Source organism: Echinops telfairi, unplaced genomic scaffold, assembly GCF_000313985.2.
Source record: "Echinops telfairi isolate 266 unplaced genomic scaffold, ASM31398v2 ScPeMD7_7475;HRSCAF=8513, whole genome shotgun sequence".
Taxonomy (NCBI): Eukaryota; Metazoa; Chordata; class Mammalia; order Afrosoricida; family Tenrecidae; genus Echinops; species Echinops telfairi.
Window position 1 is genome coordinate 10,504,372 of NW_022111379.1, and position 20,597 is coordinate 10,524,968.

The following is a 20,597-nucleotide window of genomic DNA, read 5'->3' on the forward strand; positions in this document are numbered from 1 at the left end:
GGTACTGTCAAAACCACATTCATTCCTTTTTCTCCAGAGGTAGTAGCGTTTTTATAATACCACCTCATCTTACACAGTGGCCTGCATATGACAATTTTTTCTAGTTATTACCCATTTTAATCCCCAAGGCAATTTTGGAAATATTTCAATCCCTAAGGCAATAAAAGGAAAACTTGTTTTAGACAAAAGTATTCGGAGCTTTGGGGATTAACGTGTCACCCAAGATACATCAACTAGAGAAGAGGCCGTTAGAACTTGAATACAAGCCTTAGACTGTTCTGCTAGAAATTGGCACGAGTGATACTGTCAGAAATCATTCATAATCTTGACCACTCAGGGTAGAGAAGAAAGGCATGAATGCTGTGTGTCCGAGGGAAACTGAATTGTGTTCTCTGATTCCGTTACCTCCTCGAGAGAACAGAAGGATGGAAACCATCCACAAAGTCTCGGCATGGTGAGTTTTATTGGTTTCTAATTTCTACTGTCACACATTTAGTGCCTTAAACTTCTGTGGGCCAGAAGATTGACAAGGGGCCTTTGCAAACACCCCTTTTCAACAGCAACTGCAGCAGTAATGCAGGTGCACCTTGCCAGATGGAACACGGACGAATCAACTTGGCTACATCTGTGGGAAGAGATCATCGAGGAGGTCGATATCAGCAGCCAAAATGAAGTCAGGAACAGACTGCGGAAAAACCATTAGTTTTCCATATGCAAGTTCAAGTTGAAACTGAAGAAAACTATAAAGGAATTTCACAAGAATGAACATAAAAGCTTGAGACTAATCCACCAGAACAACCAAGAACAGGTCTGACGCATGGAACACTAGTGACGGAGACCTGAGGAGCTGCGGGATAGCATCGAGACTGTGACACATGACGGAAGCACACGGCCATTCAAAAGGCGAGAAAAACCCAAGTGGAAGTCAGAAGAGACTCTAAAACTTGCTCTTGAGGATCAGGTATCAGGCATCAGAGAACAAAAGATCATGTCGTTGTGAGTGAGTGGGAGACCCAAAGCCCATCTGTAGGTAACTGGACACCCCTTACAGAAGGATCCTGGGGAGGAGATGAGCCAGTCATGGTGTAGTATAGCACCAATGACACAAACAACTTTCCTCTAGTTCTTTAATGCTCCCCCCCCACTATCATGATCCCAATTTTACCATACAAATCTAGCTAGACCAGAGCATGTACACAGGTACGGATAAGCGCTGGAAACACAGGGAATCCAGGACAGATAACCCCCTCAGGACCAATAATGAGAGTAGCGATAGCAGGAGGGGGAGGGAAAGATGGGGAAAGAAAGGCGGAACCGATCACAATGATCTATATATAACCCCCTCCCAGGGGACAGACAACAGAAAAGTGAGTGAAGGGAGACAGCGGTCAGTGTATGACATGAAAAACATAATAATTTACAAATGATCAAGGGTCCATTAGGGTGGGGGAGGGAGGAGGAGAAAAAGAGGAGCTAATACCAAGGGCTCAAGTAGAGAGCACATGTTTTGAAAAGGATGATGGCAGCACATGCACAAATGTGCTTGACACGATGGATGGATGGAAGGGTTGTGAGCCTGTAAAAGCCCCCTATAAAATGATTTAAACTCAACTCAACTTGGGGTATCTTTTTGCTGTGGAGTTACTAATGTCGGTAGTGCTGACTCACTGCAATCTCTGCACAAGAGCATGAAACACCGCGGGTCTTGGTCCACTGTCCCCGTTGTTGTTGGGCCCAGTGTTGTACTTGCGCCAATGAATCCCACCAAGGGTCTTCTTCTTCTCCCCTTACTCTCTGTTTGCTGCTCATGATGGGACTGGGCTCTCCTGATAACGTGTCCGAAGTACGTGAGGCAGAGTCTCCCATCCTTGCTTCTAAGGAACACTTTGTCTGTACTGCCTGCATGAGATGGGTTGATTTCTTTCTGATTGGGACGTCTTGCATTTATTTTTACCGCGTCACTCTGGCGAGAACTCTCACTATAATGTTGAATACTGGGGGTGAACACAGACCCCTTGTCTTATTTCTGATCCGAGGTGGAGACTTTTCAGTCTTTCATCATCCATGACGATGCTAGCTGTGGGTTTTCCACTAGTTCTTGATCACGTTGCGGAAATTTTCTTCTACCCCTAGTTTTCTGGATGTTTTTAATCATGAAAGGGTATTGGATAACTCTTCTACATTGTTTGAGGTGATCGCGCGGATATCTTGGTTCATTCTATTAATGTGGTATGTGATGATCAACCTTGTTTCCTCCAGATTTAGGGGATCAATCTTAGATTAGAAACACAAGCTGCCATTGTCACGACTACTGAGCTGAGAATGGGGTGGGGTCGGAGAAGGCAAACCTTCCGCCAAGCCTTCCTGCCATTGCGAGGCTGTCTTTTCCTTCATTCACACTCGGTGGCTCTAAACTGGTGCTTTCTAAAATGGACAACACTTCCCCCCTTGGTGTATGGAGCGATCCCCAGGCGGTAGGGGGAGGGGCTGTAAAAGCAGATACCTACGCTTTATCCTGGATGGTGGGCTAGAGCACAAAAGTGTTTTGTTGCCTGGGGGGTGCTGAGTAATATTTCTTCTGCACAGGGGGCAGTAGGCCAAATAAGTTCAGGAATCTGTGTTCTAAACCTTTGACTCTTTTTTTCCGACAAAGTTGGTTCTGACATTTTCGGGGCTCATTTTGTGACGTTTTATTAGAGAAACGGGTCTTGCTCCTGCCGACGGCACCATGTTGAGGATGACACTCCCTGGCATTTATGTGTTGCCACCGATGAACAGTCTGCTGGCTGGCAGTAACACCCTTTACGGATCCCTTTACCTACGGAGGAAGGGGCATCTTGATGGCTTTAAAAATTTGGCAATTACCAATAAAATAATTGTAAACATTCATGGGCTATTCTTTTTCCATTTGATTTATTATTCAAAAAAGCTTTGTCTGTATTTATGGAGCTTTCTGACTCTGGGATTTTGCCTTCAACACTTCCACAATGACTTTTTGCTCCTCAGTAAGGAAAGCACTCGATCCCAGGGTGGACACATTTAGCACATGTGGAGCCACCAGTGCCCCTGCTGATGTGGGCTTTTTGTTGTTGTTGTTGTTGTTGTTGTTGTGGACAACCTCATGAGAACTTTAGGGCCCACACCATGGACCTCTCAAAGTTGGCCTGGGCACATGCCACATGCAGGTTTTGAGGCTTTACCAACTTTCTTGCAACGAAGGTGGACAATTCTATTACCAGAGGTTTGGGACAGCCTCGTTTTGTTAGAGGCTCTATTGTACGACAGCCATAGCCGGCAGGTCCGATGCTGGACCTTTTTGAACGCTTCTACGCAGAGTGCCCAAAAAAGAAGTGCATGTGCTAGTTTTCGTACGGACCTAAGTTTTCAACTCATTCGGGTAAATGCCTGGGAGAACAACTGCTCACCATATGACAAGGATTGGTTTTGAAGGGTACAATCAAACTGTCTCCCAACGTGGCGGTTCCCTTTTGAATTGCCATCCGCAATAAATGCGAGTTGCTATTGCTCCATAGCCTCACCGGCATCTGATGGTGTCAGTATGTCAGGTCATAGCTATTCCAATGGGCGTGTGGAAGGAGCCCAGGTGGTGCAGGCACTTGTCTGTGGAGACAAGACCTGACCATCCGATCCTATAAAAGTGACAGCTCAGAAAGTCTAAGAGGTGGTTCTGCTCTGTCTTTTGGGGTTGCTTGATGGGGTGCAGGGACAGTTGGTGTGTGAGGGGGTGCAGGGACAGTTGGTATGTAGTGGTATCTCCTTGTTGTTTTCATTTGCACAATGTTGTTGAACTTGTTTTTTTTTTCCTTTTTTTTCCTTTAAGGGGAGAGAGTGAATGCAGTCCCTCACTACCACAAATTATGCAGTCGAGTTTCCCCGCATTTGGGGAAATCGCAGGGGTCAGCGATGGGTGAGCCTTGCCCTGGGAAAACCACCTTCCTGATCATGGTGTCTCCCCTGCCAGGTAAGTACATTGTTGAACTTATTTCATGAGCGTTTTCATCTGTATCTCATTTTTGGTTCAGATTTTTGCTTGTTTTGTAATTGGATATTTTTTTGCTTCTTACTGTTGGGTTTTAAGAGTTCTGTGTGTATTTTTGGAAGCAGCCTTTCCCAGATAGATGTTTTCTGCTGGTCCGCGGCTTGCTTTTTCTTGTTCTGAATGGTGTCTCTCTAAGCCGAAGTCTTACATTTTAATGAAGTCCGACTTATTAATTGGTCCTTTAAGTTTTGTACTTTTGGTATTGTGTCTGAAAACTCATTGCTACATCCAAGGCCACCTGGATTTCCTCCTGCAGCACCTTCTGGGATTTTGGTAGCTTTGTGATGTGCACTTAGGTATAGAACCCACTTTGAGATGATTTTGAGAAAAGGCATAAGGTTAGTGTCTGGACTCGGTTTTTGTTTGTTTGTGCTCTAGCACCATCTGTGGAAAAGATTACCCTTTCCCTATCGAATTGCCTGTCCCTTTGTCAAAGATCACTTACCTGTATTTGTGTGGGCTTATTCTGGCCTTTTAAGCCGGTTCCATTCATTGATTTGCTTCTGGCAAGTCACTACATCCTTGTGCACATCTTCCCTCATCTTTAAAGTTGAGAGCCGCTACTGTGTCTGAATGATGGCCTCTCAGAGAAGTGTTGGGACTTTGGAAACTGCCCTGGACGGTGGCTGGTGGTTACGATGATGGCACTTGTTTATGCCAAGGCCCAGTTCTCTATAAGACCCTTGGAAGAGTGGCAAGACGGACAACCAAGACACAGGTTGAAGCCAAGATGGGAGGGCTCCCACTGGCCCGTCAAGGGTCTTTTTGTGGATGCTGTTCTATACTAAACAGGGCAGGTGGCATTTTAGCCACCACTGACTCCATTGGCTGGATGCCCTTGCATAGTGAAAAACCCACTGGTAGCCAACTCCCAGGATGGCCCTAAACACGCCTTGCCTGGCATCCAGGCTCCTTTGTAATCTCCCACAGTGCATAGGGCTCGCCGGTGTCGGGCTGGTAGGGATTGCAGAACGGATGGAGGGCGACTCATGATTCAAGAGCGGTAGAGCCATCATGGCTTCTGTGTTGCTCTCTCCCAGACGTCTTCTTTCGGTGGAGCCAGCCACCGCGGCGTGAGGCCGGTGAAGCAGCGTAGGGAGGAGCTACGTGAGGAGAAACGGAGGCCTCCTGTCAACCGTCAGCATCAATTCAGCCAGACCTTCGAATGATCGTCGTCTGTACTGATAGCCCCTTCCAAACTCCTGGGCCCCAGAAACCGTGTGAGATAATGCATGTTAAGTGTTGAGACTCATCTGTCATGCAGCCATGTATAACTGACACGCACCTCCAAAGAGCCCCACTGTCCTGAGTCTATTTTGACTCCTGGTGACCTTGTAGGATAGAGTATACCGGCGCCCGTGTTTCTGATACTGTGACTCTTGATGGGAGCAGAAAGCCTCATCTTTTCCCTGTGGAGCGGCTGCTGGCTTTGAACTGTTGGCCTGGTAGGATGCAACCTAATGTGTAACTGCTATGCTAGCATGGCTCCTTGATACACACCTACACAAGCACAAATGACAGCTCAGTAAGCCAGGCGGGCATGTGCCTGGGACTCAGCGAGTGGGATTCTGCTACCCTGGGGGTGGGGTGTTGAACCATCAATGGGTTTGCTAACCCTCTTATTCAACAAGAATTCCTGAAGCATTGGTACGGATTGAATTGTGCTCCCTCAAAATATCTGTGCAAGGAATCTCGCTTGGGAATAGGGTTTTCTTTGTTCTGTTAACGAGACCAGATCTGTGTTGGGTGTGTCTGAAACCAATCTGCTCTTTTCTTTAATGATTCGGTTCACAGTAAAATAGTCATAATTGAAGATGATTTTAGGCCCAAAGAGTTTGCATTGTTCCTTTTGCTGGGTAATCCATTCAAGGACGATCACTTCATCTAATTTGACGAAGCCAACATCCCCAAGTCGGTCCTAAGGGAAGCCTGGTGGAGCCGTGGTTAAGTGCTTGCTGTGGCTTGGTCCCACCCGCGCTCGGTGGGAGAAGGCTGTGCCAGGCTACTGCTGTAGAAATGGATGGCCTTGGAACCCCAGGGGGGCAATTCTCCTTTGTCCCGTAGAATCTCTCTGGCTCAGACTCCCTGGCAACGGATCTGTTTGCCGATCACTCACAGGTGGCACATTTCACGCTGGCTTGAGTGCATGTTGAAAGAGACTTTCGAAGGTGACTTCCGTGGGGCTGCTGGTGGCCCATCTCGCTTTGAGGGACAGGCCAAAGCCAAAGGGAAGAGAAAGCCTGTCTCTTGGGTCAAGACATAGAGAGAGCCGTCCCGGCCCAGAAGCTAGTACAGAGGGCGACGATCGATGCCATGTGGCGATGCCAAGGTGCCCTAGAGAAGTCGAGGCAGGCCTGCCCCCCCACAGTGTAAAGTCCCCCCAACTTTGGACTTCTAGCTACCTAAATTGTGAGAGAATAAATGTCTGTCCGTGAAAGCCACCGTGTGTGGTGCTTCTGTGATAGCCACTCGGGGAGGCTAAGACAAGCAGGTGCCAGACACTAGCCTGGAGATTGTCTTAGACACAAGTGACTACTAGACAGGAACCCAACTTGATTGGCTGGCAGTCCAAAGGATGTGGGAGGGGTCTAGGACATGATAGGCTTCTGGCTGATCTACTTGAATGATGATATAATTCATTGAGACAGACTGGGGAGGTGCATCTCACAAGAAAGGCTTCGGACGTGGTTGCTTTTGAGATGCGGATGAGAAACCCAGGTGACCTTGTTCAGGATGCTGGCTACGTGGGTGGAAAGCACCTAAGGAGTTCGAGGCCAGAGGATGCCTATTTGGAAGCTGTCAGTCTACAAACTCAACACTCACTGCCATTGAGCAGGTTCCCACCCATGGCGACCCTATCGGACAGAGCAGAACTGCCCCCAAGAGTTTCTGAGGCGGTAATACTTTATGGGAGTAGAAAGTCTCCTTCCCCCAGAGAGGCTGGTGGTTTCAAACTGCTGACCTTGCAGATAGCAGCCCAATGTGTAACCAGGACACCACCAGGGCTCCTCTCCTGGTCAGCATCTAGATAATGGAATTGAAGCAAGAAGAGGAGATGAGTCTTCCCAGGGGAGAGGAGGAAGAGGAGGAGGATGTGAGACGAGGGGAAGTCCCAGAAATGGGCTTGAAGACATCAACATACTTTTAACTTTGACCTAGTTTCAGATGCACAGAAAAGTGGCAAGACTGTTCCAGGTGTTGCCGTTAGGTCGTGTCCAGTTGCTTCTGACTCATAGCGACCCTGTGTACACTGCCCGGTCTTGCCTCGTCCTCGCAATCGCTGTTATGCTTCAGCCCACGGCTGCAGCCGGGTGTCAGTCCATCTCAGAATGCCCAAAGGTGAATATCTTACTACCTTTTAAAATGATTTTCTCTTCATGTACAAACAGGCACACCTCAGGAATATCGTGAGTTCCGTTCCAGGTCTCCGTAGTAAAGTAAATATGGCAATAAAACGAGCCACGCAAATTGTTATTATTATTTTTCCCAGTGCGTATGACCGTTATGTTTACTTAGCAATCACACTACTTGGTATTGCCCTACATAAATAAAGAACACAGCAAAAAACATATATCCACACCCATGTTTAGCATGGCACTATTCACAGTAGAAAGTAGATGGAAACAACGTAAATGGCAATTGGTAGGAGAATGGATAAATAAACTTTGGTATATACATACAATGGAATCCTATGCATTGTTAAAGAATAATGATGAATTTATTAAATACCTCATGACCTGGTGAAAAGAAAAAGTTGTTTCCATGACATGGTGGAGCTTAAAAAAATTCGCTGAAACCAGTGAGATGAAAAGAAAATGCAATGAATTTTCAATATAGAGGGAGAACAATTATAAGAATTTCTTAGACATAACCAAATCTCTTGAGGGAATGGGTTGCTGGCCCTGGGCGTCAGGACCACAGTCTTAGGGGACAAAAACATCCAACGGCATTACATAGTCCACAGAGACAGTGCTCTGCATCCTGCCTGGGTGAGTAGGGATCTGGCCTGAAAGGCTTGCAAGTGGTCATCCACGGCGCCAATATTGGTCTTTCCCTGTCCAGAGACAAGAAGAGCGAAGAAAACGGAAGATGCATTGAAACAGTGAGTTCAATAGACTCGTGGGCACGGGTCTCCACAACCAGAAGAACTAGATGGTGCCCGGCTACCACCACCAGCACCTCTGATAAGGATCGCTTTGGAAAATCCTGGATCGAGGGGGAGAAAAATGCATTACAAAACTAAAAACACATGCAACACAAAGCAGCAACAAAAGCCTAGGCTTGGTTGGATGAGAGGGTGGTAGAATCCCCATAGTCACTGGAGAGATGAACTCACTCCCACAGCTCACTCCGTTATCAGCCACACGACAGACAGCCGCAGGGAAACAGTGAGCCCAGGCGGTACATACCACTGCAGGGCAGTCAACCATTTGGGAATCAAAAGCTCAGTTCTCACCCAAAGACGGAGCCCAGATGGGTTAGGAATGGCAGAGGCATGGGAACAGAAATGCAGGGAGCATGTGGGACACACGATGTTACATTACGGTCTGGCAATCAGTGACACAACCCAAAATGTGTATGAATTGTCCAGTAGAAAACAGATGCCCCGCGAATCTTCACCCAGTTTACAATAAAGAGTGAAAACAAACCTTCTTTGAACTTTTTTTAATCTCCATGAACTTTTTTGATGTCCCTTCCCGTGGTCGTCTATTAAGGGTGCAATGAAAAACTTTGACGTATTCTGAGAAGGCTCAGAATAGGACCCGGACACAACCTGCGTGCACGCCATCAGAAACGGGTGCTGGCAGACTTGCTCGGTGTGGGGCACCATCTGCGAAGCGCGGCAAAACGAGGCATGCCTGTATCCATACGCGCACAGATCTTTTTATTCCTGAATCTCTCGAGAGTAAGTTGAAGGGTTAGTCTCTTTCATTCCCAACGATTTCAATGTGTGTTTCCTAAGTGTGTATTTCCCAAGAACAGGGCTCTTCTCTTTCATAATCAGAGCTCGATTATTAACCCACCAGGAAATTAACATTGGTCAATACTTTGAACTAAGCTGCAGATGCTTTTAAAGTCTTGCCAATTTCCCCATAATATCTTCTACAGCCAAAGAAGAGCGAGGCTCTGTGTTTCACTGAGGCAAACCTCTGCGGCAGCTTTGCGTCTGGCCAAGTTCTCCAGTGCTCCTGTCATTCACGATCGTCGACATTCTGGGGTCGTTATTTTGTGGAAGGAACCTTGATTTGGATTAGCCTGCTGTTTTCTCATCATGTGATTCAGGGTATCTACTGCCCTGCCCCTGGAGCCCAGTGGCGTCGTGGTTACGCCCTGGGTTGCAATCTGCAAGGTCAGTAGTTGGAAACCACCAGCCTCTCCGTGGGAGAAAGACTGGGAGATAGACGGACTTTCTACTCCTGTGAAGTTACTGTCTTAGACACTCAACAGGGGCAGTTCTACCCTGTCCCATAGGGTCGCTGTGAGGCGGCATCGACTGGTGGCACCGAGCTAATGCCCCCCTACGTTTTTGGTCAGAGCAGCCCAGAAGGAATTGCTGTGCCCTCCGTGCTGCCCATCAGGGTTTCCCCTTCATCGTGAACGCGTGGCATTTGGCTGATGTCGTGTCTGCCAGCCTTCTCTACTGTAAAGCTACTGTTTTTCCATGCTCCCACGAGGGAGCATGCACACACCAACATTTAAAGGTCGGGCCGAGGGAGAAGAGCCAGGGAGAATGCCTGAGATGGAGCAGTCAGAGAGGTGGATGGACAACCAGGAGATGCTCTTGACCCAAGAAAGAGGCTGCTTTAACACAGAGGGAGAAGAGGCTTTCAGCAAGATGGTGGACGAGGCAGCTGGACTGCCCTCCACAACAGAGCCATGGGACGGACACCCAATGAGACAGAAGTAGATGATCGTCCTGGAGCCTGGGGCTTCCGAGGACAGGGTCCAGAGGTGGATTGCTTGCTGACGACAAGCTGAACAAAAGCTGTGAGAGAGGAGACAGACAGATGACGTGTCCGTTGGACAGGGGCAGCACGGCCATCTTGAACTTTTACAAGCAGCGTTCAAGGGACACAGGTATGGCACACCTGTGGCTGGTGATGAGGAGGTGGGGTCTATCACACGCTCTTGGTGACTAGAAGCCCCCACCCTCGCCCACACGTGTGTGCACGGGTGACACTCACCATGCACCGTCCCTGCTGTGCCAGAGGTTGAGGCACGTGCTGGTGGATCAGGCTCCTGGTGCCCCAGCCTCCTCTTTATAAGTAGCACATGAACCCTGCCTCCTCAGACCAGTAGAACAACAAGTGCTGGGTATCTGGCCACCCGAGGGTCGGCAAGAACTCCTTCCACAACAAGCTGCCCTCTGGGCCCAAAAGAGTTCCTTCGGGAATAAATATCCTGGCCTCAGCCACCATCCGAGCAGGCACGGACCACTTCTGGATCGGGTGCCCTCCACCTAGACAACCCCTCAGCCAGCAGGAGCTCTGGGGCCAGACGTTCCCCTGCTTTCCTCTGCTCCCGTCCAGTCCCGTGAGCTCCTTGGCAGAGGATGCCAGCCGGTGTAGGTGCTCTGTCTCCAACAGTTTCTGCCTTTTTCTTTACCACCTTCCTTTTCTTTCCCTTCTCTCTCTCTCTCTCTTTTTTTTTTAGCTTTTATTTCTCTGTTTTCCTTTTTTGGCCTTCTCTCCCCTATTTATATATTTTTCTTTTTTTTCTATTTATTTTTTTCCTTATTATTTTATTTGTTTGCTATTGTTTTCCCTGCCCCAGGGACCTTTTCTCTCCTCCGCCCCCCTCCCTTGAGACAACAACTATACCCACACTGCCCAGCCACATTCGTACCTCTTGCAGCCCAGCCTGCTGGATGAGGGCCCCTGCTCACTCCTATACCACTTGATCATCGATAGACAGCAACTAATACGGCTAAATGCAAACTCAATTGCGCTGCATGTATGGTGAAGAGACAACTGCATTCACACTCACTATCAGAACACACCAACATACAATCCTCAATTAAATATAAATATTTACAATCACAATGTCTCAGAGACAATCAAAAATTTCAATTCACATGAAGACATAAGATAGTGGCTTAAACAAGTGGCCCCACGACACAGAGCCCAGGTAGCTTTCTGAGGAACTACTGGGAAAGGAATTCAAAAGAAGGATCTTCGGTTCCTGTTAACAGAGGGTGAGTCTGTTAGTCTTGGAGGACCCAAGACACAAAGCCAGTGTGTAAGAGAGACCTTTATATCAATGAGTCATTGTACATTGAGAAAACATCCCAGCCCAGTCCAGATCAAATCCATTCGTCCGATATTAGCCCACATGTCCAATACCAGTCTATAATTTCCTCTTCAGACTCACACAACACATGCAATGATGCCGAATGCAGGAAGATCACAGGCCAGTAGATGGAAAGTCTTGTGGACCCAGTGGTGGTGGAAGCGTCTTAGCACCGGCAGGGATCTTCACGTGGCTCCTCCAGCTCCAGGGCTCCGGTTCCATCAGGGGTCTCCATGTGTCTTGTTAGCCGTTAGGCGAAGCAGAGAGTCTGTGTGTATCTGGCCTCCAGTGAGCTAGTTATCTCTGTGGTACCCACAAAATGAAGTCATCAAGCTGTGACCGGATTGACGGGCTAGACTCCACCCCCTTCGCAAGTTGACACCAAATTATGTGACTGCCACTGTGAGAAAGATCAAAAGCTGAAACCAAAGAAAGCTTCAGGAGAATTCAGGAAAAGACTGCGAGAACAAACTGACAACATAAATAAAATATCAGAAACCCACCAACACAGCAAATAGAATGCATGAGATGAAAGCTAATCTGCTTGAGAAGCAGATAATACATTGAAAAAGGCAACGGGGCAGAACGTCATCCATAGAAGGGTAAACCAGCGAGCTGCACACACATTGGAATCATTTTGGGAGCGAGGTGGCAGCACTGGCCCCAGGACCAAGTTCAGAAAGGGTGGGAAAGAAAGAGGGATGGAGGCAGGAAAGGAGAGGAAGAGGCGGGATCGTCATGAATGAGATGGAGCCGCATGTGCATGAGCCTTCGAATATAAACCTGGAGACCTGCGCTGTGGACCGCCGCTCAATTCACAGCCGGGTTTTGTTTTCTTTAACGAGGGAGGGTGTGGTCATCGCTCTGGCCCTGTGCAGCCAAGATGCCAACCCCGAGGAGGACGAGCTGTGTCCATTGGCTGCAGGGGGGTCTTGGGAGATCTGACCGAGACTAGTTTAGGGGCTGTGATGGAGTTGAAGCGTAAAGGGATGGGGAGGGATAGAGACAAGGAGGGAAAGAAAGCCCCTTGGGAGAAGCGTTAGCCTGCAGCCCCGGGGAAGAGAGGAAGACATGGGGAGATGACAGCGGAGATGCGAAGGTGATGGGGGAGGTCTTGGGGGTCCTCCCGAGCCCCTGCTGGGAAGCAGAAGCGGGTGGATCTAAGTGGCTCTGTCAGGGAGGGCCTGAGTCAGACCCCATTATGCTGAGCCTCTGCAGAGGAGGCAGCCATGTACCGAAGGGGGCTAAGTCGTGTTTGAAATGTTCTGAGACATGGAAAGGTGGCCGCTGAGCTGATTGGGTGGTGGGGGTGGTGGTGGGGGTGAGGAGCAAGTCCAGGGGGTCTCAGCCATGGGTTTGACCCTGCAGACAGAGCCGAGCGGGACGATGATGCAGGGCTGGGATTTGTCAGGAAGGAAGCTGGACCAGAAGGGGCGGAAGGCAGGAGGGCTGAGTGGGAGGAGATGAGGACCTTGGTGAGCGAGCCAGAGAGGGAAGGAACAGGAAGCGGTGATCCCCAGGGAGGCGGGTGTCTAGTGCAGTGGGAGGCAGAGGAGAAGCCCAGGGTGTGCTGAGAGGGGGTTGTGTTAACCGCGTCTGAGGCCGCTCCCAGCGACCTCATGCACAAGGGATTGCACTTTTCTGGTCCCAAGTCATCGGCTGGTTCTCAGAAGCAGCCTCTTCTTCCCAGCCCGTCTTAGACTGGCAGCTCAGCTGAAATCCGCTCACCAAAAGAGCAACATACAAGCCTCCGCTGACCGCTGTTGGCCACACATCGGGCACTGGCTGGGAGTCGAGCAGGGGTCTCTGCATGCAAGATGAGAATTCACCACTGGACAGGTGGTTTCTGGAAGGGGGGCGGGACAGAGAGAAGTCCCTGGAGAGGCTCAATCCCCAGGGTAATTGGGGGAGGACAGCATGAGCCAGGGTCCCCAGGGTTTCAGGCTAGGGACAGGTGAAGCCTAGGCAGCTCCCTTGGGGGATCTCTTCTTCTCCCAGAGCGCACACACAGCAGGGTGGGACTCAGATAACTGGTGCTTTGAAGGGGAGGGGCCACGGCCGGTGACCCACTTCACCTGGCTCTGAGGGACAGCGCCATCCTCAGGGCTGAGCCAGATCTCACCTTGGAAGCTGGAAGGGAGTGATGCTTGCAGCCTAATGCGGAGGTATGGGGAAGGGCCAGGAGCTTCCTGGGATGAGACATTTGGATAGTCTAGTGACCAGGGGTGGCTCCCCATCCCACTCCTGGTCTGTCTCAGCACCGGGGGGCCACCAGGGACTCATCACTTCCCGTGACCCTCCCCAGACTCAGAGGCTCATCTGCCTTAAGGTTGGGTGGGGCACGGGTAGGGGCTGCCACCTCTGTGGGGGGCTGCCCTCGGTTCCTGGGTATCTAGTCCCCAGAAAGACTTCTGGGGGGACCCCCTGCCCCACACTGACTGCTTCCTGGCCCTCTAGATGCTGTGGTGGGAATAAATCCAGAGTTGGGGTGGGCATGGGGGGTAAGGAATGGGGGTGGTGTGGGGCAGGGGGCTTGCTGCAGGGCAGAGGCTGAGAAGGCGGCTGTGCCTCAGTTCCACCTCTGACACTGGGTCATGGGACGCAGGGCAAGTCCTGGCTCCTTCCTGGACCGTCCCTGCTAAAGTCAGCGGCCATCTGCTTCCAGAGAAGGAGATCCTCCATCTACGTTATGAACTGGTGGGGGGGTAAGCAGGTGCCAAGGCCCCAAAGCCCCCTGGAGAAGGGGTGAAGGGGGTCTCCCTGCCCTCAGCCCTGGGGCTCATGCATCCATGGGGCAGAGAGTGACCTCTTGGGATCGCAGGACCACCCCCACCGCTTCTCTCCTTCCCTGCCTGGAGTGGAGGCAGAAGGCAAGCGTTCTTCTTTTTCTTGATCATTTTATTGGGGGCTCGCACAGCTCTTATCACAATCCATACATCTGTCCACGGTGTCAAGCACATGTGTACATTTGTTGCCATCATCATTTTCAAAACATTTTCATTCCACCTGAGTCCTTGGTACCAAATCCTCATTTCCCCCCCTCCCTCCCTCATGAACCTTGATAATTTATAAATTATTATTTTTTCATGTCTTACACTGACCGGTGTCTCCCTTTACCCTCTTTTCTGCTGTCCATCCCCCTTAGAGGAGGTTATATGAAGATCCTTATTATTGATTCCCCCATTCTCCCCCCACCTTCCCTTTCCCCTCCTGGTATGGCTACTCTCAATATTGGTCCTGAGGGGTTTATCTGTCCTGGATTCCCTGTGTTTACAGCTCTTATCTGTACCCGTGTACATCCTCTGGTCAAGCTGTATTTTTAAGGTAGAATTGGAGTCATGATAGTGGGGGGGGGGAGGGAGGAGGAGAAGCATTAAAGAACTAGAGGAAAGTTGTATGTTTCATTGGTGGTATACTGCACCTTGACCGGCTCAACTCCTCCCTGCGACGCTTTCATAAGGGGATGTCCAGTTGCCTACAGAGGGCCTTTGGGTCTCCACCCGCAGTCCCCCTCATGCATGAGAGGCAAACATTCTTTAAGTTAGGCAGTCACACCTTAGTGTGAAATAGTTGGTTCTTCCTTTCCCAAGGAAAACCAGACTGAGAGAGAAGAGGCCGCTTGTTCAGAGCGTGGCTCAGGGCTAGATGGGTGAGACTGGGGGCTAGAGACTCCCCCAAAGAAGACTGTGTAGGCTTCAAGAACCCTTCCCCCACGACCCACCCACCTTTTTACCCCTTTCCCCCACCGAGAGCACCCACACCAGAGCACCCACACCGGGTGATGAGCTGGCTCTGGTCAGCAGTGGAGGGCCATCTGTCTGGGGTGGGTGTGGTATCTGTCACTCCCCTCCCCTTCCTGTCTCCGGCCCTGGGGGCCCTCAGGTGGTTTAGCTTCCTCGCAGGGGCCTGCTGGCCGTTGGCTGGACCTCAGGGCTCCACCACGGAGTTGCCAGCGTAGAACTTCTACGCAGCAGCCCAGGTGCCATGGCAACCGGGAGAAATAAACAGTCTGAGTTCTGGTGTGACATCATCCTCGCTCCGGCCTGCTGGGCCCCGCAGCTGGCTGCACCCCAGATTGCCTCAGCTGCTCCGTCGCAGCGCCGACACACTCCTCCTGTGGAAGGGGAGAGAGTGGACTGAGAGGCCCCGGCCTGGCCAGGGGTCTCCGGGTACAACCCACACAGGCCCAGCTCCCTGTCCGCTGTTAGAATCCCACCGGATCCACGGTCGCCTCCTCTCTGGCCCCCCGACATGAAGCTACCCCACGGGGCGCGGAAGACCGTGTCCTTCCAGCGGCCTCTCAAGAAGCAGTTGCCGTTGGCTTCACGGCAGGAGGAAAAGCCCAGGAAGCCCATCATGGCCTTGGCCACTGGTGAGAGCAGCCGGCCCTGACCTGGGCCCTCGGCCCTCTCCCAGGGCCTCCAGCCCTGCTGCCCGAGAATTGCCTTCTGTTTCTTTTCCAAGCGACCGGAGACCCACGCCTCCTAGCTGCGGCCCATGGGCACCAGGGGCTGCTGGGATGTTTCGGGGAGGTGGGGGAGGCAGAGACCAGCCTCTGGGAAGGCCGGGACTTCAGAGCAGCCTGTAATCCAGCTGTAAATGTCTTTCTTTCTCTGGGATTTCACTCTGAAAGCACAGCGTGGATAAACGAATTCCTACTCTGCTGTTCATGACCAATCATTGCTCTGCCTGAGAAGTGACTTAGGATCATGGTTAAACGGTCCCAAGACTTCCCACTTCTAAGGTGACCAGATGTCCCGCTTTACCGATTTTTGGCATTTAAAAAAGGTTCCGATTTTTGGAAAGAATGCACAAGCTAGGGAACAGTCTATTTGGTTCATATAGACCAAATTTTTAATCAAGAACCCCCCCCACCCCTACCCCCTCGGTCAATGGTGTCCCGCTTTAAATCTGCTACCAACTTGTGTGATTGGGCGGTGGGGGTGGGGGGGAGGTTGATGATCTCTGAGCTTCGGTCTTCTCATCTGTAAGATGAGTGCACAGCAGGTTCCCAGTGAATGATAAAATTACTGGGTGGCAAAACCGGTTCAGCCTGCAGCTATTAACCAAAAGGTTAGCGTTTCAAATCCATCCAGTCAATGCCGACTCATAGCAACTCATAGGTCAGGGTAGAACTGCCCTGTGAGTTTCTGAGATGGTAGCTCTTTATGGGAGCAGGAAGCCCCATCTGTCTCCCAAGAAGCTGATGGTTTCAAACTGCCGACCTTGTGCCCAACTTGTGACCCCTATGCCACCGGGGCTCCCGCAGCACCTTGAAAGGTAAGTCTGGCTGTCCCCATAAAGCGCGCTCTACTCTGTAACCTCGGGGGAGCCGAGCATGCAACAGTACCCTCATTAAATGCTGCCTTCATTATGGGGAAGGCAGGGGCTAAGCATCGGGTGGCTAACCATAAGACTGGCAGTTCAAACCCACCAGCCGCCCCGAGGGAGAGAGATAAGGGTGCTCCTGTCAAGGACCCTGTGTGGGGCCACATGGGGTGGACTCGCCCCACTGGCAGGGTCCTGGTTTGGTGTGGGTCTTGTTCCCATGGGGACCCTCTAGCGTTCAGTACCAGCGATCTGGGTGGAGTCCCGGCCAAGGCGCCATAAAGGCAGCCCCCACTGGGCAGTGGAGGTTTGTGTGCGGATCAGGAGCCCTGGTGGGGTCATGGTTGATGCTGGGCGGCTCACTGCAAGGTAGCCTCGGAACTCACAGGGACAGCCCTACCTTGACCTAGAGGGTCACCCGGTGTAGGCATCAACTCCATGGCAGTGAGTTAGAGTTTGATGACGCTGAAGAGGAGCCCCGGCGGGTCGTGGTCACCCACGGGGCTGCTAACTGCAAAGTTAGCGGTTCGAAACCACGAGCAGCCCTGCTGGAGAAAGAGGAGACTTTCTTCCCATCAAGCGTTACAGCCCCAGAACCCCGCAGGGGCAGTTTGATCCTGTCCTGTCGGGTCGCTGCGAGTTGGAATAGGCTGGAAGGTAGTGAGCACGTCTGTTTGGTTTGGTTTACGGTGCCGAGCAGGTTTCAGGCTTCCAGGCCAGGATCGACTAGGAAGAAAGGCCTGGCAAGCTATGTCTGCACACAGCCAATGACAATCCCGTGGGTCACAATGAACTAGTCCATAACTGATCATGGAGACGGCATGCGGTCAGGTCTGGGGACTGCCGTGCAGGGGGCCCACTGATTCAGTGCAGTGCACGACTACAACATCGCCTTTATTATCGCGTACTTCCTGTCCCAGGGACGCGGCATTTGATCTGGGAACAGACTTCTTCTAAAGAAGTCTCTGTACAGTGTGACATCCATGGGGGGAAAGCTCCCCAGGATCTCCCGGTGCTCCCCTGCCTCTGACCCGGCCGTCCCGGGCTGAAGGCTGTCCTGTCCACCCTCCCAGGTCCCGGGCCTGCCAAGTACCGCCGACCATCCTGCACGGGCTACATCGACCATGACTTCACCATGTTCCAGGAGCCCACCTATACCCTGCACATCCGGCACTCCGAGAAGCGTGAGCGGCGGCCCACCCACCCTCTCCTTAGAGGTGGGGGGTGGTGGTGGTGGTGAGAGGCACAGCCTGGGAACTGAAGTGCGGGACATCTAGGGCGGCCCCCTGATCCCCAAGGAAATCTGCAGAGATGTTCAAGTGACCTGTCCTCCCTGAAGGCCTCCCTGTGGGCCTCTCCCAGGGGACCTCCCAGGGAACCTGGAAGGGATGCGGTCACCACCTTCAGCTCTGCTCTCTGGGTTCTGCTGGGCTCAATTGCCACAGAGGCTGGGCAGACACAGGCTTGGGTTATAGGGTCCTCTGCGCTCCCAGGTGGCATGGAACCCTGACAGGGGCTGCTGGCCAAGGCAAGAAGGAAGAGGAAAGGGTGTAGGAGGAGATGAGGAGGAGGGGAGGCTGGGCAGGGGACCCCCCCTGGCTGGGCCGGGCCCCTTCCTAACACTAAGCCACACTGGCTGTTTGATGCCCTTGGCACCAGTCCCTGCTCGGCTGGACAGCTGATTGAGCTGCTTGCTGTTTGGCTTGTCTCTGAGAACAAGTTCTTGTCAAGACTAGTAAGCTGAGAGCTAAAAGTCCATTTTACAGAGGGGGAGGCCCCGGAACCCCTGCTCCTCTCTTGGGGAGGAAGCTCTCACCCGGAGGCAGTCCAGGTGCCCCCTGGCATCCTCTGGACTTACTGGCCCTCTCTGGACCACCCTGCAGGGATCACTGATGTGTGCAGCCCTGGGCCTTGCTATCTTGTGGATCCCCAAACGACCAGGTTTGGAAAGTGCATCTGTCCGCAGGTGCCCATGGAGGAGCGAATCTCTAACCTGCGTAAGAAGGGGCTGGTGAGGCAGGTGGGGGGCTGGCGTGTACCCTGGGGGCCCCGGGTAGGGGGCAAGAGTCAGGACCTCCTCCAGGTCTATCAGGGGATGCTGGTGCCGCCCTGCCATATCCCTTCCCCCTGCTCTGTCCTGAAGCCAGTCTGCTGAGTGGGTTTGGTTTGCGACGAGCTCACCTGCCGGTTGGCCCAGGGACACTGTCAGGATGCTGGAGCCCAGGGGCGGTGTGGCTCACACTCATGACAACAAGGGAGGCTGAGCGGCCACTGCCCATAGCCTCAAAAGGAGTCGCTGCCCCTCCCCTGAGGAGGAGGTGGCCCCCCAAGCCCATACCAGGCTAACCAAGACATCAGCTCTCCACATGGCCCAGAAGCTGGGTCCCAGGGGCATCGCCTGGCTTCCGCCCCCAGCCCCCTTTCTCTGCCCCTTCCAGGCCTGAGCCCTAACCCCGCTGCCTCCTGGTACAAGGTAGAGAAGGTGCCCCCACCCGGGGAGCGCCGGGCTCCCCAGTACACGTTCGGCCAGCGGTGCCCGTACAGAGTGACGGATCCGAACCCGGCCCCCAACCAGTACCACCTGCCGCTCCTGCTAGGGCCCGACACCCCCACCACCCAAGCAGCCCCCTGCTACAGCCTGGCTCCGGAGTGCAAGAGCTGGTTTTACAAAGAGGACGTGGCTGGGGGCCCAGGGCCTGCCGAGCATACCCGGCCTGAGCTGTCCGTCTTCCAGCCCCGCAGCCCCTCCTACAGCCTGGCCCAGCGCTTCAGCTACCCCGTGGACCACACCCCCCGGCCGGGCCCCGGCTCCCACAATGTCCAGCAGGTCAGTTTGCACAAGCCCCGCACCCCAGCTTTCACCATGGGCATCAAGCACTCGCCCCACCTGTGCCCGCTGGTCATTCACATTCTGGACTGAGGCCAGAGCGCTGTGGCGTTGGCCCTGCCCGCACCCCCTCCCCGGCCGGACCCCAGAGAACTTATTTTTTATACTCGACAGTGCTTCTGCTGATAGACTTTTTGTTTTTCAAATACTCACGACTGCTTCTTTCAGGGTCTGGGCGGGGGTGCTGGGGTGCTGGAGGAATCTCAGGGGTCTCTGAGCTCAAGGATGTCTTATTTGGGGGGCAGGGAGGTGGCAACAACCTGTCTTCCAAGGAGGCTGGGGCAAGCACTGCATTATAATCCTGCCCAGCTGTTAACGTGCTGTGTGACCTTGGCCAGTGGCCACCCCTCTCTGGCCCACAGGGTGGCCCTCACCTGGAGGATGGCCAAGGCCACTCTCTGGCCCGGTCACTGTGGAGCCCGAGGCCTGGCAGAGGTCAGTGTCCATGCAGGGAGGTTGGGAGGGGCCGTTGCAGGTGGGGTGGAATGGAGGACCTCCCTGGGGAGGGGCCAGAGAATAGGTGGAGAAGGTGTGTAGGGTGGGGGCATAGGGAACTGGAGGAAGCACACACATGCACAGAGGCTGCGGGTCAAGCTGGGCCAGACTGCCCGCAGGACAAGGCTTTGTCCTGAGAGTCAGGGGCTGGCTGGGATCGGTATGTGTCCCGGTTTCTGGCACTGAGAGAAGTTTGGCGGAGGTGGGGGGTGGGTGGGCAGGGACTGGAGCATAGTGTGGGCTCTGGAAACCGCAGCCCTGGGTGGCTATGGGGGCAGAGTCGGGAGATGGCATGGTGTGGACTAGCCAGGAGAGGGCAGCATCGCTCCACTCCCCTGGTACTCCCCGGGTACACTCCCAGGTTGGCTCTGCCAACCACCCCTACCCGGCGCTCCCTCCCCCTGCTATGCTTTGAGTACAGAAACCCGTTTTCTGGGAGGGTTGGGGTGGGCGGGCTGGGTCTCCGTGGTTGGTAGTATTTGTCCTCCCTTAACTCTTGGTAGCCACAATCTCAATTCTGGACACACACACACACAC

The 20,597-nt window shown here is 52.5% G+C and overlaps 1 protein-coding gene and 1 pseudogene across 1 annotated transcript; one reads left to right on the forward strand and one right to left on the reverse strand.

Moving 5' to 3' along the window:
• Positions 1–3,838: 3,838 nt before the first annotated feature.
• LOC115867922 lies at positions 3,839–3,990 on the reverse strand (annotated as a pseudogene).
• Positions 3,991–15,494: 11,504 nt separating this feature from the next.
• Positions 15,495–19,598, forward strand: ODF3L1 (outer dense fiber of sperm tails 3 like 1). The gene is made up of 4 exons (XM_004712052.2): positions 15,495–15,722; positions 17,752–17,862; positions 18,562–18,675; positions 19,117–19,598. Exons 1-4 carry the CDS (start codon positions 15,602–15,604, stop codon positions 19,596–19,598), a joined length of 828 nt encoding a protein of 275 aa, XP_004712109.1. The 5' UTR covers positions 15,495–15,601.
• Positions 19,599–20,597: the final 999 nt, after the last annotated feature.